The sequence below is a fragment of the Pleurodeles waltl genome, chromosome 6 (assembly GCF_031143425.1).
Source record: "Pleurodeles waltl isolate 20211129_DDA chromosome 6, aPleWal1.hap1.20221129, whole genome shotgun sequence".
Taxonomy (NCBI): Eukaryota; Metazoa; Chordata; class Amphibia; order Caudata; family Salamandridae; genus Pleurodeles; species Pleurodeles waltl.
The window spans coordinates 48,389,542-48,409,530 of NC_090445.1; the positions used below are offsets into that span (position 1 = coordinate 48,389,542).

General features: G+C 43.3%; 1 protein-coding gene across 13 annotated transcripts in view; it reads left to right on the forward strand.

Moving 5' to 3' along the window:
• Nucleotides 1-19,989, forward strand: part of TNXB (tenascin XB) — a 589,826-nt gene that overhangs the window by 539,938 nt on the left and 29,899 nt on the right. For all 13 annotated transcript variants that reach the window (XM_069237235.1, XM_069237240.1, XM_069237242.1 and 10 more), the window contains 2 exons: nucleotides 786-916; nucleotides 14,201-14,333. In XM_069237235.1, the coding sequence (XP_069093336.1) occupies nucleotides 786-916; nucleotides 14,201-14,333 (264 nt within the window). The remainder of the gene's footprint in view (nucleotides 1-785; nucleotides 917-14,200; nucleotides 14,334-19,989) is intronic.

Genomic DNA, 19,989 nt, shown 5'->3' on the forward strand with positions numbered 1-19,989 from the left:
GGCCATAGCCTGACCACAGCCAGTAGTTTTTGGATATATGTTAGACTACTAGCATTAGCAGAGGGAAACTCAAAGTCAAGAGAGGGATGTAGTTGGGTTATTTTGACAGCGATGAACAATAGGGTTGGTCTCCTGTTCAATTTCCATGTCATCCAAGATGTCCCAACTATATGTAAATAAATAAATAAGAGAAAATGTCATCTTAACGTAGGGATCTGTCCTTCCTTCCACAGTCTTAAGTTATTGACAGGTGTGCATCTTAATGCAGCATGAGGATTTTCTCACAGGGGATCACAATATTTATGCTCTCTACTACAGAAGAGGGCACTAGTCCTATTGTCAAAAGGTTAGGTGAGGCAGAGCCCAACTGCTTAAGCTACAGAGCAAGCCCTGCAACCGAAGGCTCTGGAAACACCTATGATCATCAGATGTGTGTCCTGGTGTTTATAGTATTTCCTGTGATGCATAACCAGCAACATTTTAAGTTATGCAAGCACATGATATGACATGCTAAATTTCAAGTTTTTAAACAATGTCTGAGCTTTAACTAACTGGCTCGACATAGATTATTGACCGTGTGCAGAATTTATGTATAATAAAGGACTTTTTTTTATAATTATACAGAGTAATACTCCTCCTGTGCAGTACCTTCATAGTTCAGACCTAGGTGACATGCCAATATCCCTGTGCAAGTATTTATAACCTGGAAAATTGAACATAGGGTTATTGAAAGCCAGCAGACGGTTTCTGCCACATGTATAAGTGCTTTATGTGACTTCCTGCAGGTGCTGATGCCCCCCGGGATCTGGTTGCCAGTCGAGTAACCCCCCGAAGTGCAGTGCTCTCCTGGACACCAGCACAGGCAGTGCCCACTGGCTATGTCTTAACCTATGAGACGGCATCTGGGGAAACAAAGGTATGTGTAATATGAAAGAATAATAAAATGCTTTGCAATTCCAGCACAACTCCTAGATGGTCTTCCACCCAATGTTTAAGATCCACTAGCAAGAGATAATCCATTCACTGATGAATCTGCTCATCAGTACACATTGTACTAACCCTCTATTACTCCAGTCCTGTAGCTGTGAAAGTGAAATAGAAGTTCCTGAAGAGCTTGAACTCTCTACCAACCTAGTTATCCTGTTCAAGCTGTTTAGGCAGGCTAACAAAGAATATCTAATCTCTACTGGCTCAACTATAATTAAGTTAGTGAACTGAAGGTCATATTTGTTAAGTTGGAATGATACTGCATCCAAAATATGACGTTTTATTTTAAGTTTATTTATTAATTAATAAAGGTAGAAAGGTACATAACAGTCTTCTCCCGGCTCCGTCCTGTCCAACTGCCTCCCGCTATATTCTTTTCTGACCTCAATGCATTCTATTATATCACATCAATACATTCGATCACCCCTTTCAAATTCCATTCACATTTATATATAACAGATCCCCCACCTTTTTTTTTTACAAAAGTGCATAACAAAATGAAAGATAAAACCTAATATATAAAGTAAAATCTCTATAACTGGTAACTAATGTAAAATATGTGCATCCTAAATAAAGGTACAGATCTTACAATGGACTATTCTCTGAACTGTAATCCTTTACCACACTGGTGGCTTTCTTCTCCTTTGAAACTCTATACCATCACTTGTTCTCGCTGACGCTATCATCATGAGACTTACAACTCCTTCAGTTACATTTTCATTGTCATTCTCAATAGAAATATTACTTCCATAATAATGATTTGCATTGCTCTCAGCGAACACTACATCTATTATAAATTCTTCATTTGATATTTTATCTCCATTGCCTGATGGAATTGTACATCTAGCTATTCTCTTAAATTCCACATTTTCCATCCGATAATCTCACAGCATTATTCATTACCTCAATAAGCTCTTTAGGTTCATAGAATCTGCTTTCCTCTTTTGGTACTTTATACAGTTTTTTTACTTTCACCCACTGTCCTACCTAGTGTCATACCCTTTTGTAGTATGTTTGTCATTATACCATTCCTTCCTCTTTAACTGTAAAGACTCTAACTTCTCTTTGATAGATTCTTCCCATCACTGTACTATACTAGACTTAAACAACCATCCAGGTGTGTACTTGGTTTTTGGATTCCTTCCTCTCATTGGAATCAATCAATCAATCAACCAAGTAATTTATAAAGCGCCCTACTCACCCGTCAGGGTCTCAAGGCACTGAGGAAGCTACTGATCGAATAGCCATGTTTTGAGGCGTTTCCTGATGTCAGGAGGTCCTGGGTCTGGCGTAGGTGGAGCGGTAGGGAGTTCCAGGTCTTGGCGGCAATACTTAGTTGAGAAATTTCAGAAGTTTCAGTATCCACTCTATTCACTATTCTAATAATGGGCCACCTTGAGAACATGTCAATAAGTACTATGATATACTTGTTATCCATTCCTGTAGATCCCATAATGACAATTGCTATACACTCCCACCCAACATTTGCTACATCCTTCCCAGGGGTTGTTTCAAAGTTACCAATGATTTATCTGCATCATTGCAAATCTTGCAATCGCGAACATATCTCTCAGTTTCTATGTCTATGCATGGCCACAAAAATGACTCTTTAACTTCTTGTTTTGTCCTGGTAATACCAAAATGTGCTTCATGACACAATTTCACAATAGATATCTTTAACACCTTTGGAGGAATAACCCTCTCCTCTCTCCATATGTGTTCCTTATTAACACTCAATTCACACATAATTTCCCAAAAAGGTCTAAATTTGTTCTGTAGTTCTCTTGTGTTAGGCCAACCATCTCTAAGCTAACTCTTTATTTCTCTTTTTGTATGCCTGTTTCACCTTGGTCATGTACAAATACAATCTGCTCTGCATTCCATATTTCGTCTTCACACCTATCTGTCTGGCCATTCTAGAATAATATTTTGTTTACCTGGTATTATTTTCACATTATTACTGAAGTCTTGCAATCTAATAAATAACATAGCAACATTAGAAGGTGTATTAGTGGTACCTTCAGCTGTGAGAATTTTCACCAAAGGTTTATGATCACATCGCAAAGTGAAATGTGATCCCCACACAAATGCTCTGAAATGGTGCACAGCCCAAACACATGCTAATGTTTCTTTTTCAATCGCAGAATACTTTTCTTCAGTTCGTGACAAAGATCTTGAAGCACATGCTATTATGTTTTCTTTTCCATTTTTGTTCATTTGAGTTAAAACTGCTCCTAGCCTTTTAAAGCTAGAGTCAGTAGTTATAGTAGACTTTGATTCAAAATTAAAACTTTTCAAAAATATTAGCAATATACTCTTTAGTGCAAGAAAACTTAGCATCACATTCCTTAGACCACTCAAATGTACTCGTCTTTCACTAACTGTCTAATGTTGTAAGCTCTTGCAGCTAAATTAGGAATATACTTTGAGCAGAATTCTGTTCACCTCATAAATGATCTAACTTCCTCCTTACTGTTTGGGGGAGGTGTTTTAGGGATAGCCTCCACAAGAGAAGGTTTTGGTTTTATACCATCACCTGAAATCACATGCCCAAGATAAGTTACATCATTTTCAGCAATTGCATTTTGTATATTCAATAGTTGTATTGTAAGATACTCACAACTTTTTCAAGTGTCTTGTCATGTTCTGTTGTGGTTATTCAAAAAATAAGAATATCATCCTTGAAAGATTTTGTACATTTAGTTTTACTGAATAACTGATGCATCAAGCGTTGGAATACAGCTGCAGCTGATACTAAACCGAATGGCATCCTTTTAAATTGATAACAACCCTAAGTAGCCCTTTAGTAATAAAAGCAGTATATTAGCTACTATCTTTTGCTAGAGGTATTTGATGGTATGCTGCAGACAAATCAATTGTCGAGAATCAATTTGCACCCTTCAACAATGATAACATTTTGTTTATCTTTGGAAGTGGAAATTGATACACCATTATATTGTTATTCAGGTGATGTAAATCTACACACAACCTCAATTTGCCATTACTTTTACGTGCCACTACCAAAGGTGAAACCCATTCAGAGGCTTCTACTGATTCTCTCAGTATCCATAAGTTTTCCTAATTCTCTAGCTACTTCATCTCTTAAGGAAATTGGCACATTCCTGGCTTTGTGTATTTTTGGCACAGCAACGTGTTTAGTTCTAATTTTATGTTCAAAATCTAATAATTTTCCAATTTGTTTTTCAAACACAGAAGGATATTTGTTTAACATTTCTCTACCAATCCTTTCTCCTTCATCCGTTACTAAAAACCTGTTCATTGCTATTGGGATCTAGAGTTATATGTACATTTTTCTGGTCTTGCCATCCCGAAACGGAGGGTCATTTTGTTTTACACATATAATTTACCACATGCACATTTATTCTTGAATTCAAATTGAAATGAACGACAATCAATTATATCAATTTTATCTCCTCCATAACCCTCTGGTTCAATATCTGGTGTGAACAATTTATTACCAACTTTACTTACAAATTGCTTCTTCCAAACATCTTCATTTATAATAGTGGAAGGTCAACCCGAGTCTGCAACGATTTTTATTCTCACGCCACCAATCATCATCAAACACTCTGGCTTGTTCTATACTGCAAAACATCCACCTGTGACATTTATGAGTTTAGTATTTACATCAGGGAGATCTTCAAACTACAATCATCACTAGAATAAACACTCTTTTCTTTGCTGAAGAATACATACTTCACAGATTTCGTTTTCTTTCTGCATACCTTAGGGTAATGTCCAACTATGCCACACACACTACATTTCACCTTCTTTGCAGGACATGACTTGGCAAACGCCAGATGCTCCATGCTACCACACCTAAAACACTTAGCTGGTTCTTTGACAATTTTACAATTCTTGTGGTGCCACTAGTTTCTTTTCACTTGGATTCACTCTTTATTTTAGCAACAATTGCTGATTCTTTTCCCAGATTTCTCTCTTCCAATTTTATTTCATTAGCACACCTATTAGATGTTTCTGCTTTTCATACTATCTCAAGTACATCATCCAAACTTGCATTACCATTCATTCACAACCTTTCTTGAATAGTTGGATTATGGGTATGCATAACTACCTGGTCCCATATTAAATCTGCCAACAAGCCTCCAAATGCACAGTCATTAGACAACTTGCATAATTCAGTTACGGATTCATCAATGGTCTCATTCTTAAGTTGTTTCCTTTGGAACAACTTATATCTTGTTATACCTATACAAACGTTTCGTGAGAAATAATTATCCAGGTTTGCTAGCGCAATGTTACAGGCATTAATATCTCCTCCACCCATAACTATTTTTGTCATTTCATTATAATTGTTTTAGCCCTTGAGGACCTTATGAGTATAATAAAATATTTTTTTTCTGTTCTGGAGACATTTTCCTTCTGCATCTACTGTATCAATATAATGTTAAAAATACTCTTTCTACTCAATCTACCTTTCTATAGGTTCTGACCCAACAGACCAAAAGGTTTGACGGGGCTCAACTTATACAATTTTACCTGTAAGGAAACTGAAAAGAAAGAAAGAAACAAATATTTGTATATATATATATATATATACATATATATATATCATTTTGGAATTGTTCAGTGCTAAGCAATTCATCGTCCTTTCTTCACCATTAAAAAAATATATTTCTAAGCTGTACTCTTCCAACTGACGTGCAGTTAAAATTTGTAAATAATATAAATGTGGAATTGTTCAGTGTATGGTTTCACTGTCCATTTTTCACCACATTGTAGCTCTCCATCAGCATTCTTTAGCTTTGTAGGGTAAAATATGTTTGTATAATAAAGGTCTGCTTATCACCTTAAGTACAGTTATCCTGGTGAATACTTGTCCTATAAAGGCGTGCTTGTCACCGCAAGCACTAAAATGTATTAATAGCCTCCATTCTAATAATATTGTACTTCTTCCTAATTCCGTATAGAATGCAGCCTAACGTTGTAAAGCCTCTAATTTCCTGTTCATATAACGTTGTGCTTCTTTTACCTCAGGATGCCATTCAGCCCAAAGTTACAAAATGGCTGCCCTTACTTCATCCAACGTCTATTTCCAAGGGAGATAGGCCTTGTTATATTTGCTTGCAATCGCGTCTTCAGCCGTCAGCACCTAGCAATAAGCTTGCGTGCCAGTTCAACAATTTGCTGCAGAGTACTGCTCACTAGACAACTGCCGCAACGGGAAATTTCCCAAAACTGTATGTTAGTAAGTTGCTTTCTCATTTAAACATGCATCTTACTGAAGGAAAGAATACATTCTCACCAACTGTTGTATATTAAATGTTGCAATCCATTCCTTCTGATTTTGTTTTTAAAACATGTTGCGAGGTTCGTTTCCTGTCTGCCCTTTTCTTCGTAGACCGCTCATCGCCACTTTGTTACGTAGGAGTGATACTGCATCCGAAATGTTAAGTTTTAATTTAAGTTTATTTATTAATAATAAAGGCAGACAGGTACATTACAGTCTTCTCCCTTCTCTGTCCTGTCCAACTGCCTCCAGCTATATTCTATTCTATTCTGACCTCAATGCATTCTATTACATCACATCAATACATTTGATCACCCCTTTCACATTCCATTCACATTTATATATATAATATAACAATATGCTCTGCAGGCTTGGATGAGAAGCAGTTTAACGTAACAAAATATACTTTGCTCCAAAGTAAAAGCTCGAGCACAACAGTATTCACTAAAATTAACTCTAGTACTAAAAATTACCTTAAAAGGAAACTTTAAGTTAAAAAGGGAGTAAATAGCTTTTACAAACAGGTTTAAAATAACACAGCGGTCAGTGGTAATGTGGCGGTGGTACCGTCAAAAGGCTGGCCATACATACCGCCACATTATGACATTGGCGGGTTGGCTGAAGCCAATCCACCAATGTACCACTCCGACCGGCATGGTGGTAGCAGGCGCCGGGCTGGAGATGAGAATCTCCAGCCCGGCAGCCGCTATTGTACCACCTCAGGCATTCTGATACTGCCTACCGCCATGGTTTTCATGGCATTCGTAACACCACGAAAACCATGGCGGTAGGCCCTATCAGTGACAGGGAACTCCTTCCCTGTCATGGATACGAGGCCCCCTCCCCCCAACAACTCCCCAGACATCCCCACAACCCTCCATCCACGCTCCTCCCTTCCATTCCCCCACCCCTACACATACACACACAGACACGCACCACGCATACACACACCCACTCGCACAGGCATATACGCATTCATACACGCATGCATCCATTCATTCATGCACACATCCGCACCACATTCACACTGACACGCAGACATGCATTCACATATGCATACTTACACGCATTCTCACACGATACACATATGCAAACAACACTACACATACATTTGCATTCACGTGCACACTCACACACTCAAGCACACACACAAACATACCCCACCCACCCTCCCCTGTCGGAAACCCAACTTACCTGGATCCAGGGGGTCTTGTGGCAGGGGGCGGGGCGCTGCTACCGCCAGCAGCGCCCGCCTCCAGAACACCGCCAGGCCGTATTATTTTTCATAATACTGCTGGCGGTGGTTTACTGGTGTGGCACTGCTGGTGGTAGCAGCGCCACCTTAACGCCACCCGCCAGCATGGCCACAGCCGATTTCCGCCCTTCTTGTGGCGGAAATCCGGCTGTGATTGTTATTTGGCGGAGAGATTTTAGCCTCAACGATGGTCTTTTGCCGGCCGTCACCGCGGCGGTAGGTGGTACTTACTGCCAAAGTCATAATGTAGTCCTAAGTGTTTATAGGGAAAATCGTTCAGAAAGATGGCTAAGCTTGCCGTTTTGCCCCTCTGGCATTTTTAATGTGGGCTACAGGCAATGGGGCTGTTTTGAGAGGACGGGCTGGCATCCCCTAATTATTCCCCATAACCCATTCTACTCACCGCCTTCTGCACCGTGGGATTGTTTTGAGTATTTTGACAGGGGTCATTTTGAATTCCAATCCAGGACCCTTCGCATGCATAGCAGACAATGAAAAGCACGACACCCGTCGCACGGCCGCAACACCGCCGGCTCCCATGGTTCCGCCCGCCGGCCCAGCGAAGGATGTCATAATGGGCACCGCGGGAGGGCCGCACGGCGGTTACAACTTGGCGGGCGGCAGTTGCTGCCTGCCAATGTTGTAATGACCCCCTAAGTGTAGGTGTGAAAGTTGTGAGTCAGTACCGTCTGCCCTGCTCCCCAAGAGAGTTCATTCTTAAATGTGGGCGGTAAGTTATAGGTTTATGATAAACCACTAATTCCCTTCTCTGGCCAAATTCTGTCCACTGGACTGGAAAGAAGGGAATGCATACCCGAGACCACTAGTTTAAATCATCCAAAGTTTCCACCTAAAACACCAAATGCACACTCATGATTCCGAGCTGGCAGCGTAGATATCTAATCAAATTAGCTTGCACTAACTCTGATCTCCCATTTTCACAGGTCACTGCACGCCTAAAAGCAATTCAAGACTGTATAATTGAAGACAGTTCTTCTCTTTGGCCTCTCCAGGTTATCCAATTTGCCATTTCTTTGTTTACCTCCTAGGGCCATGGCCTCTGCCAGTCTCGTCTAGCTTTGGCTGGCCAATATCTAACAGTCTTGTATAATGGCAGCCCTTCCATAAAGGTTCATATAAACCTCTGCCTTACGAGCTATATTGTATAGTTTCTGTCTTTCGATCTGAAATCCTCCTCAGCCAAACAGTCAATGTGTCAAAAATGAGATCTGAATCATTGGCATTCATAGTTCACAATGTCTAAATCATTAATAGGTATTGTTTGGTTAAGACCATAAAATCTGTGAACTAACCATGTTTCAGGTCATTCAAGACAAAGAAGCAGGGCTTATTTTCACTCTGAAAGCAGACCCCCAATTGCATGCAACGATCTACACTGGCTGCCTGTGGATGCCCATTTAATTTTTGAATCACTATGCATCACCCATCCACAGAAACTTTAATGACACAAGGTCTTCATTTGAAGCACTATGGGCACTGCAAGGGGTAGGAAAGCACTACAAATGCCATTACAATACCTCTATCACACTAGCTAGACAAATCACCTCATTACACACCACCAACTAAGCACTTGAAATAGACAGCTCTGTGCATCAACATTATAGAGTGCTATACCTGCGTCTCTGTCCTCAAATTAAGGGCACACATTTTTGAATGGTACATGCCTGCTAGCAGAATAACAATTTCATCCTCTTCTGAAGTCTTGTGTTATGTTTTAATCACCATATCGTCAACTGGCAATGACCGTCATTCTCCCCACTCATACAAAACTTGCTTGACCACAGCAAATAAGGACAACAAGAGGTTGTGTTACTTTGTAACAAAGCTGAAACAAGATGAGGGCTATCCTATGCAGGTCAGTTCAGAGATATCTTTATAACTCCATCTATAAAAATATCAATATAAACACAATCTGCTGCTAGAACCGTGTTTGCATTGTTGTACCTTGCTGCAATCTTATCTACCAGTCGGTTCCTGCTCCAAATGGAGTCCACATTTCCAAATGAAATCATTCCCTAGGAATGTGGCTGATTTGAAACATATCAGCAAATTAGGAAACATTTTGGTGAAATCATCAGTGGGTTAGACTTCTTAGTCCTTATCCATCTTCTTTTCTTGATCCATTTATTGCCACCATTGCCCTTTCTTCCAATCACTCTCCTTCCCTTCACCCCTACCTCTCCGCCTTGACCTGTCTTCCTCCTTTTCTGAGCCCCATTATTCCCATCTGAGCACACTCTTATCTACATCATCTTTCATCAATAGAAATTATGTTTTGTTTTGTTTCCCACCATCTTCCCTGATTTGTTTTTACTGTACGTCTACTGTTTATAAACTACAATGCTTGTTCACATCATCTTTTTTCCTTCCATTCTTCTTAACCAGCATAACCTCTGCCTTCGTAACTCGCCTTTACCTTATCTTCTGTTCATGCTTTCCCCTGTTTTTCTCTCTTCCTGCTTCCTGTCATCTCGCTCGCCTGTATGTTTGTAGATATTTCTACAGTGCGAACCTAGCCAAAAGGGAGCAGAACATGATATAGAGTCAACGACCAGCATTAAGTCAATAAGTAATTGGAGAGGAGTGTTGTGGATGGTTAATATATTGTGATGTAGTGTTCTGCAACTCTTTTCTAAATTGTGTCAGCCTTGGATGTAGCCCTGGTGGATATGGGGATGTTGTTTGTGATGCTGGGTACAGAGATGAAAAAAAGACCTACTTTTAAGTGTGCAGGCTTAAAGTATACTGGCTGGGGTGTGCTGGCAACTACCACAGATGGTCATATTGTCTGCAAAATGAGCACATCTGTTGGCCGTGATGGCTTTGGCAGATAGTTTTGAAGATGAGAAGAGCTGAGGCATGCAAGAAGCCCTTAAGGGGAAGGCCACGGAGCAGGGCATTACAACGACGCAAATGCAAGAGTATGAGGGTTTGAACAGCAATTTGAATTTGCTTTCTGGAAGAAACAGTTTTATTTTCTTTAAAAAAAGTTTGGAACCAAGCCATCTTTTTTATTTTTTTGGTAATGTTTTTCTTGAGGGTGAGGTTGGTGTCCAAAGTGAATCCAACTGACTTGGCACTTCACGAAAGTTGGGGTGCAAAGCCGTCAAGGTTAATGTCACGGAGCCAGGTTTGTACTGTTTTGTGTTTGTTGTTCTTGGCAGATAGCAAAAACTCTGTTTTGGCTGGGTTGAGCTTCAGGGAGGTGCTGGACATCAAGATATGTATGATGTGCAGGCAGTGTTTGAGGCTTTGGTTGTCTGATTAGAGGAGACTTTCAAATAGAGTTGTGTATCATCAGCATAATGTTTCATCTTGAGTTAACATTTAGAGGTTGAAGATGAGAGGAAGCAGTGTGGAACCCTGGGGGAATTCCGCAGGCATCTTTTGGGACCTGGAGGAGGCCCATGTGAACAAATCCCATTCCAGACTCCAGGTCCTGCATCAGAGTGGGATGTTTTACTGTGCCAAAGGAGGCTGAGAAGTCCAGCAACATCATGTGGCAGAGGTTATTTTTATCTGTGACCAAGAGGACATCTATGATGTGTAAGGTAGAGGTCTCCGTGGTACATACTGATTTGGCTAGTAGTCGTGGAGGAGATGATTAGCAGTGATGTGATCATGGAGCTGAATATGGACTGCTTTTTCAGTTATCTTGCTGATGAATGGTAGCTGAGTGATGGGCCAGTAGTTGGTGAGCTCATTTGGGTCTAGAGTAGGTTTCTTTAGGCCTAAGAGGATCTGGTCTGTCTCTTTTACGAAGATGCCTTGAGTGAGAAAAACATTTAAATGAGAGGAGTGAGAGAGCATCCCCAGAGAGAGAGTTGATGAAAAAAAGAGTAAGCTATAACCTGCATAAGAAGAAAGCTAAGAGGGTTTGTTAATAATGGGGTCTTTGGTTGGCAGTCAGGTTATCCCCCGTCCAAGCAAGGACCCTCACTCTAGTCAGTGCAAAGGAGAAACACACCTGGTTAACCACTACTCACCCCCCTAGGAGCTTGGCATGAGCAGGCAGGCTTAACTCAATAGCAATGTGTAAAGTACCAACACACACAGTAATACAGTGAAAACACTACAAGATGGACACCACACCAGTGTAGAAAAATAGGCAATATTTATGTAAATCAAACAAGACCAAAACAACAAAAATCCAACATACACAAGTTAAAATATGATTTTCCAAAAGAATAAACAATGGAAACAATGATTTTGCACAAAGTACCTGGTTAGCAGAAAAAACAAAGCTGCACGGGCAAACGAAAGTCAGAAAGGCAGCGATGTGTCTATTCCTTCCTCGGAAGGGAGGCTGTGTGTTGTGTCTTCTCTGGTCAGCGATGTGTCGTTTTCCTCCCTCGCAGGAGAGAGATGCGTCGATTTCCAGACAGGGCACCTCAGATCCACGAACAGTCGGGTTGACTTTGACACCCAGAGATGATGTGTGGAAACTTCTATTGCACAGTGTTAGAAAACCGCGCTGCGTGGGGTTTGTATTGTTATCGGCAGCCGCAAGCAGGTTTTGCACGTCGTTTCTCCAGCTGTGATGATTCGTTCTCCCACCTGCGATGCAGGTGGACCGTCAGTTTTAGCCGCGAGGCCGGTGGCGTGTCGTTTATCAACCGTGTGGCGAATGGTGTGTCGAAAATTTCCCTGCACGGTGTTCTGTGCATGGACTTTCAGCTCTTGTCTGCCAACTTCATCTTTCAAGTGCCCAGGGACTGGATAGGACACCACTTGGCAGGGCAGGAGCCTCAGCAGAGAGTCCAGATGTTAGCAGAGGAAGTCTTTGATGGCACTGAGACATCAAAACAGGAGGCAAGGTCAGTCCAAGCCCTTGGAGATTCTTCGCAAGTAGGAATATACCACAACATCCAGTCTTTGTCCCCTTTCACAGACAAAGGCAGCAACTGCAGGATAGCCCAACAAAGCACAGTCACATGCAGGGGCAGCACTCCTCCTTAGCTCTTTAGCTCTTCTCCTTGACAGATGTTCCTCTTGGTTCCAGAAGTGATCTAATTTTCAGGGGTTTTGGGTCTAATAATTAGACCCCTTTCTGCCTTAGAAGTTTGTAAATTTCAAAGAGACGTCCTTCCTGTTTCCAATATCCTGCCTTGCCCAGGCCAGGTCCCAGACATACACCAGGGGGTTGGAGACTGAACTGTGAGAGGGCAGGCACAGCCCATTCAGGTGTAAAGGACCACTCCTCTCTTCACTCTAGCACAGATCAGGATCGGGATTTGCAGGCTACACCCCAGCTCCCTTTGTCTCACTGTCTAGAAGGGATTCACAAACAGCCCAACTGTCAAACTGACCCAGACAGGGAATCCACAAACAGGCAGAGTCACACAATGGTTAAAACAAGAAAATGCCCACTTTCTAAAAGTGCCATTTTCAAACTAGCAATCTAAAAAACAACTTTACTAAAATATGTATTTTTAAATGGTGAGTTCAGAGACACCAAACTCCAAATTTCGATCTGCTCCCAAAGGGAATCCACATTTTAAAGTTACTTAAAGGCAGCCCCCATGTTAACCTATGAGAGAATTAGGCCTAGCAATAGTGAAAAACAAATTTAGTAGTGCTTCACTGTTAGGACATGTCAAACACATCAGTATATGTCTCACCTTTAACATACAATGCACCCTGCCCATGGGGCTACCTAGGGCCTACCTTAGGGGAGCCACATGTATAAAAAGGGAAGGATTAAGCATGGCAAGTGGGTACATTTGCCAGGTCGAATTGCCAGGTTAAAACAGTACACACAGACACTGCAGTGGCAGGTCTGAGACATGTTTACAGGGCTACTTATGTGAGTGGCACAACCAGTGCTGCAAGCCCACTAGTAGCATTTTATTTACAGGCCGTATGCACCTCTAGTGCACTTTACTAGGGACTTACTAGTAAATCAAATATGCCAATCATGGATAAACCAATCACCAATACAATTTACACAGAGAGCATATACACTTTAGCATTGGTTGGCAGTGGTAAAGTGCCCAGAGCACCAAAGCCAACAAAAACTGGTCAGAACAAATAGGAGGAAGGACGCAAAAGAATTGGGGATGACCCTGCAAAAAGAGCCAGGTCCAACAGGGATGAGTATGCCAATACGTTTTTCATTGCTGGACTCTACAGCAAAAGGTAGGTGTAAGACAGGAAGCAGGCTTAGTGTTGGTGGCCTTTTGTTATATCCTCAGTATCAGATCACTAAAGAGGTTGATGGCATTGTACTTTTCATGAAATGAGGAATAGTTGGGGTTGCTGCAGTGCTGGACTGTCTTGAAAAGTGTTCTTCTGTTGGTGGCTTCATTGGTGTTTATACTATGCTTATGTGAAGAGCTGTACATGTTTTGTGAAGAGATTTACGTATCATGAGATTCACCTCTAGAGAGCCCTCAATGTACTTCCTCTAAATCCTCTTGCCATCCCTCTCTTAGTCCTCTTTCTAACATCATATTCTAAATGTCTTCACCAGCTGTGTGTGCCTCCTTCTGTTTACTCACTATATCCCTGTTTACCATGCTCTCTTCCTATCTGTCTCGCCCTGTAAGTACCACAACTGCTCCCCCCAAGTCAAACTTCATTTCACTCCTATTGTTTTACCTTGCCCCAGTTCATTTATTCTGGCGTTGACTCCTTTCCAAGCTGTTTTGTATTTTTATGTCCAGGAGATCCAGCTTGAAGCATCTGCAACCTCTTACACACTGAGCGAACTCATCCCATCTAGTCAGTACCGAGCACGTGTACAAGCCATGAGGGACAAAGTCAAAACCGCACCCACCAGTACTACGTTTACTACAGGTAAGGAAAGAAAGCTTCTCTAAGCACCAACTAACAACTATAAACCAATCCCCTAAAAATCTATCTCCAGCCCATCATGAAAGAAACTGCAAAACTGACTTGTAAAATTGCTGGAATCCAAAGAGCACCCAACTCTGTCTACCAATAGTAAGGTAAACCCCAAAGCACCCTACAACAGCAGAAATACCAAAACCTCCCATACTGACTGGTAACAATAACAGAATTTACAGACCTCCTAGCACCAGCTAATAATAAGGGAATTATTAAATCACCAAACATCAGCTGATAGCAATATGGGAGCCACCAAAGCTCCCAACACCCACTGTTAACATTAATGGAATCTTCGGAGTACCTGTCAGCTGATAATAAGGGAAACACCAGAACACCAACACCAGCTAATGGCAATCAGGGAACCACACCCCCCAATAACAGTCTATAAGACTAAGGAAACAAACACATTTTCAAGAGTGGCTGATACAAATAAGGACTACTGTGCTTCCCAACAAAAGTGACAATAGTAAGCGAACCAACGAACAGTACAAAAAACCAAGTGATAACACTATGAGAATGCCCACATAATATCAGCTAATGATAATTAGAAGGGACTCTCCAGAATGACAATCACCAGCTGATAACAAAACTGGAATCCACAGAGCACACAGCAGCAGCTGATACCAATAACATAACCACCAAAGCCTCTAGCACCAGCTGGTAACAAAAGGGGGATTTCCCATAAAATGCAACTCAAACTAAAGCAATAAGGGGCTCCCCAGATCACACAATACTAGTTCATATCATTAAGGGAATTCACAATGTACGCAGTACTAGCCAGAAAACTATTAGAAAATCACTAACACACCCAATGCCAGGTAATACAGGAAAAGAATTCTAAAGCACCTATACTCTTTGCAAGCATGTCATTAAGACGAAGTGCCCAACTGCCTATGACTGCATGTGCCCCAAAATGAGAAGACTATATTTCTATATGTTGTACATTCAGTACATGCCTCTTTAATAATCTAAGCAGACCTACGCCTATTCAAATAATCAGAAAACACAAGTCTATGTCTGTCTTTTTTTCACCCTTACATTTAGGAGTGAATTAATTATTTCAGTGTGCGCCTGCCACATTGCTACCACTCCTGTCACTTCTCAATTGAGCCCTGAGAGCATCTCACAAATGTGAGAGACACTCTTTGGAGCTTATGTCCCCCAAGTCAGTTCAAAGCAGTGAAAAAGCACAGAGACTGCGCCACACTTGTAACTTGGGTGCTAACCAGAACAAGGAATGTGAATGCTTCTATTACTTACCTAATTGTATTACTCTGAGTCCTACTCTCACTTATCTCCATTACAAAGTGAGGCCACTGTGCCTCGTAGACACACCACTTACCAATATAAAAAGCACCCACCCCTACCACATCTCCTGTAAGTTCCATGGCAACTTAGACACAGTTGGCCCGACAACTGGGAGGGATGGAGTTCCATAATGGAGATAAGCAAGAGTAGGACTCGGAGTAATGCAATTATCGGTAAATTATAGAAGCATTACCTCCTCATCCCTCTCTCTTATCTCCATTACAAAGGGAGACATACCAAGCCAAAAAGACCAGGACTAGCAAGACAGCCCAGCCCCAGCACAGCAGACCGATCTTCGGAGCCAAAACTGGACCTCAAACACACAGAAGAAAGGAGAGAGGCAAGAGTTGAGTTGAGCTCCCCCAGCCAGTGAACCGACATTACTGCCACCAAAAAAAAAAACACCTGCAAAGTCAGAAGGTGTAACTCCACAGTCGAATCTGCAAAACCAGATGTAAAATCCAAGATCGACACACCACCTGAGGGGATGGACGCAGAATGTACAACCCCTCAAAGAAACTGGAGACTAGACCCAGACCGACCATCAGATCAAACAAGTGGACAGAAGAGCCTCAAAAGTCCATCCAGGAGGAATTCCAGAAAAAGAAAATGCAACCACACCAAACCCAAACGACATCCAATGCCTAGCAGAAGAAGACCTGGCAGACATCCTCTGGAAGCCAGCACAGAAGAGCTGAGAGACCCTGCAACATGAAGCCTCCCCTGCCAACTGGGGACTCGCCAGAGGTGGCACCAGGAGACGTAGAAACTAAAGGGCAGGCAGAACCAATGGAAACTGTCACTCCAGACCCACCACCATCTCCATCAACAGACAAAATCAAACTGAACTGGCCTTGCAGGAACCACCAGAACATTTGAGCCTTCCCCCTCCAAACTCAAACCAGCAACCTCTGGGTCAAGGAACTAGAGGGAAGCAAACATTAGGCCCACAGGTCAAGGACCTGCCAGGGCATCCCACTTCAAAACCAAAACTTCCCGTCCTCTGGAAACAAAACTGGGGAAGAAGTGAAATGCCTGGGCGTGCAAACAGGCCCACCCAGAGGGGCAACCTCACAACTGTCACATCTTGACAGTCACCTGAGGAGAAAAACAAAAGTCCAGATAGGTCGAAACCCCTTGCACAGGCGAACGGATGGACAATCTAGAACTTCCCAAGCAAGAAGGTCCTGGTAAACCTACAGGTGACTGAGCCCAGAGAAACAGCTGCCTTGCAAACACTAAAAAGCCACGAGACGCCAGAACAGCCATCAGGGAAGCCAACACAATGGCAAAAATCAAAAGATGGGCCCACAGCCCTTAACAGCAGCACCAGGAACTGGAAAGGCCTTGAACCGCAAAAGCAAACCCCAGAAACCTCTGAAAACAGGGACAAAGGAAAAGCAGAGGAACGCAACCTTCAAAATGATCGCAGCCAGGAAGACCCCCGGAGGCCTCAGACGAAGTAGCTACCGTAAGGATAGCAGTGGAATGGAAAGGATGCCATCCATTAAACGAGGTGCCACAGACCCCTCACCGGCTGAAACACCCAATACCTTCAGGACCAGGAAAAGGACAGCAGTCACACCCCCGATGACCCAAACCAGCGGGACCAGGATGACTCCCTCAGGATGGGTCAGGGAGGCACCCCGTAACTGGAAGAAGAAAAATTAAGGGAATGAGATGCCAGCTCTGAATAAAGCTCCATACCCACTAGACGTAAAGACAAGCAACCATTCCGGAAGGAACGCTGCATATTAACATCCACAGATCAGGTGCTCACCATACAGCTCAAGCCAGGAGCATTGCCAGAGGGACCTGCATCGGGGAAGATATCCTGCCACCTACCCCACCCTGGGCAGAGACCACCCCAACAAAAGGAAGAGGAACAGAGGTCTGCACATTTATTATCCCTACTAGAGCATCCCAAATAACTAAACCCCGGCCCAAAACAAGCCTCGCAGACCACCAGCCGGGCAAACAGAATAGCAAAGCAAGGAAAAGTCTGCCGCGACCAGACGACACTCCACTTGCTGGCCTCGGGAAAAGCACCACTAAACGAACCACCCTACCGTAAGCCCAGCACCCACACCAGTGTGGTAGACTCTCCACCAAAATTAACCATGGCCAGCAATAAAACCACACACAGCCCAAACATGCTACCATCAACAGACCACCTGGTTCGGCTCAACATAGAGAGCCCCACAGGTCGATCAGCTGGGAGCAGAGGAGACACCGCCACCCCGGCAACCAAGATATGCCCCCCCTAGCTGGAGGAAGGCACTGCAGACCTCCGGCCAGATGCAAGCAGCGCAAATCTCACCATCAGAGTGAAACAGTAAGACCATTCCACTAGGACTTAAGTAACAAAAACACCCACCAAAGTAACATGGAGAAGGGAGTCACCGTGCAATTCCCAACAGACATGCCCAGTATCTCAATGACCCTGCTGGCACAAACAGGAGAAGAGTTACAGACATCAGCACCCGCATCCAGCATTGTTCTCCTGTAACAGTACATAGGACAAGTAGCAAATAGAAAAAGATTGCCCGTAAACATGCTTACCGAAGCCAAAGGAGGAATACACATGACATAATAAGGAATGTCAGGTAAGCCTGCCAAACCACCTATATTTGATGTGGAAACAGTGGGCCACAGGCTTAGCTCGAAGACTAATCAAAAGCCAAAACTGAAAATGCAGACAAACCACATCATTATTAAGCTTGCCTTAGCCTGTGGCATGACTTGAACCCCTGGTCTGAATGTGAGGATGAAATGATAGACAAGCGCCTGCACCACTGAGCCCCAGCTCACAGCAGCCTGCTGGCCCTCATTTGACATACACAACATTACTTCACCATGATCACCTCAATAGCACCAACAGCACACATGGTCTGTGAACAGTACCTACATCAGTATCCCCTGCAGGTGCCTAGCTGTCCTCGGGGACACCAACTCCTCACCTCCTACCCCGCCCCATTCACCAAGCAAAAAAGATGCAGGGGAGGCCAGACCCTCTCATTTTCAAATACATCCAACCTGTACATGCGTCACTGGCACCCAGCAGCCCGGGGGACGCCACGAGAAAAGCAGCTCCTGGCCCGCATCCACAGCAATTGCATGTAAAAAGAATGTGCAGATCTAAAAACATCCAAACTTCTCGCCATTGCCAAAAGAAGAATCCCGGGCCGCTGGCCACCCCGGCAGCACAACACAGCCACGCACATCCTAGTCGGAGGAAGGCACAGCAGGTCCCCGGCCGGGTATACTCCTTACCAAACTGCCCCACATCCATCCAGAGGAATGCACCGCAGACCTCTGACCAGGAAAATAAAAATTCATGCAGACAAGCATTTACAATGCGACGGGTCTCGCGTTTGCTCATGTTAGAGCTGATCACGTTGTAAACTCTTAACCCGACTTTTCACCTATCGGGCAAAAGTGCATTTATGTACATAACCCGAAAAAGTGAAATCAACTATGTAAAGCGCTCGACTTCTGCCAAGCGAGATCGCGCTCTAAATTAGAGGAAAAAAAGTCCACGAGCCCGATGGAAAACAGCGAGCCTCGCATGTTTTCTGTACTTGGTCGCTGCGCTTGAGGAGGGCTAGCCACCGGAAAAGGCATGATGTATGCGTGCCTTCGACTAATGAAAGCAAGCAGATTTTATTAGGGAAGCCCACGAACCAATAAAAAGCACTGACGCGAAGTTGACAGGGCTCCGAGCCCTTTTCTAAATACAAAAGAGTCTCCCTGCGATATGCATGCGCGAGCGCATGCAACGCAGGCTTGACCCTAAAAAGGAAAAGTCTACCCCACTGCATGCAGATGCCACTCCCCTACTGGCCCCAGGACTGACCACGGTAGACTTGCCTGGAACCAATGCCATCATGTCTCCCTCAGGCTCACTGACACTGCGCAATAACAAGCATTTACAATGCATCGGGTCTCGTGTTTGCTCGTGCTAGAGCCGATCGCGTTGTAAACTCCTAACCCGACTTTTCACCTATCGGGCAAAAGTGCATTTATGCACGTAACCCGAAAAAGTGAAATCAAGTAGGTGAAGCGCTCGACTTCTGCCAAGCGAGATCGGGCTCGTAAATTAGTTTTTAAAAAAGTCCACGAGCCCGATGGAAAACAGCGAGCCTCGCATGTTTTCTGTACTTAGTCGCTGCGCTCGAGGAGGGCTTGCCACCGGAAAAGGCATGACATATGCGTGCCTTCGACTAATGAAAGCAAGCCGATTTAATTAGGGAAGCCCACGAACCAATAAAAAGCACTGACGTGAAGTTGACAGGGC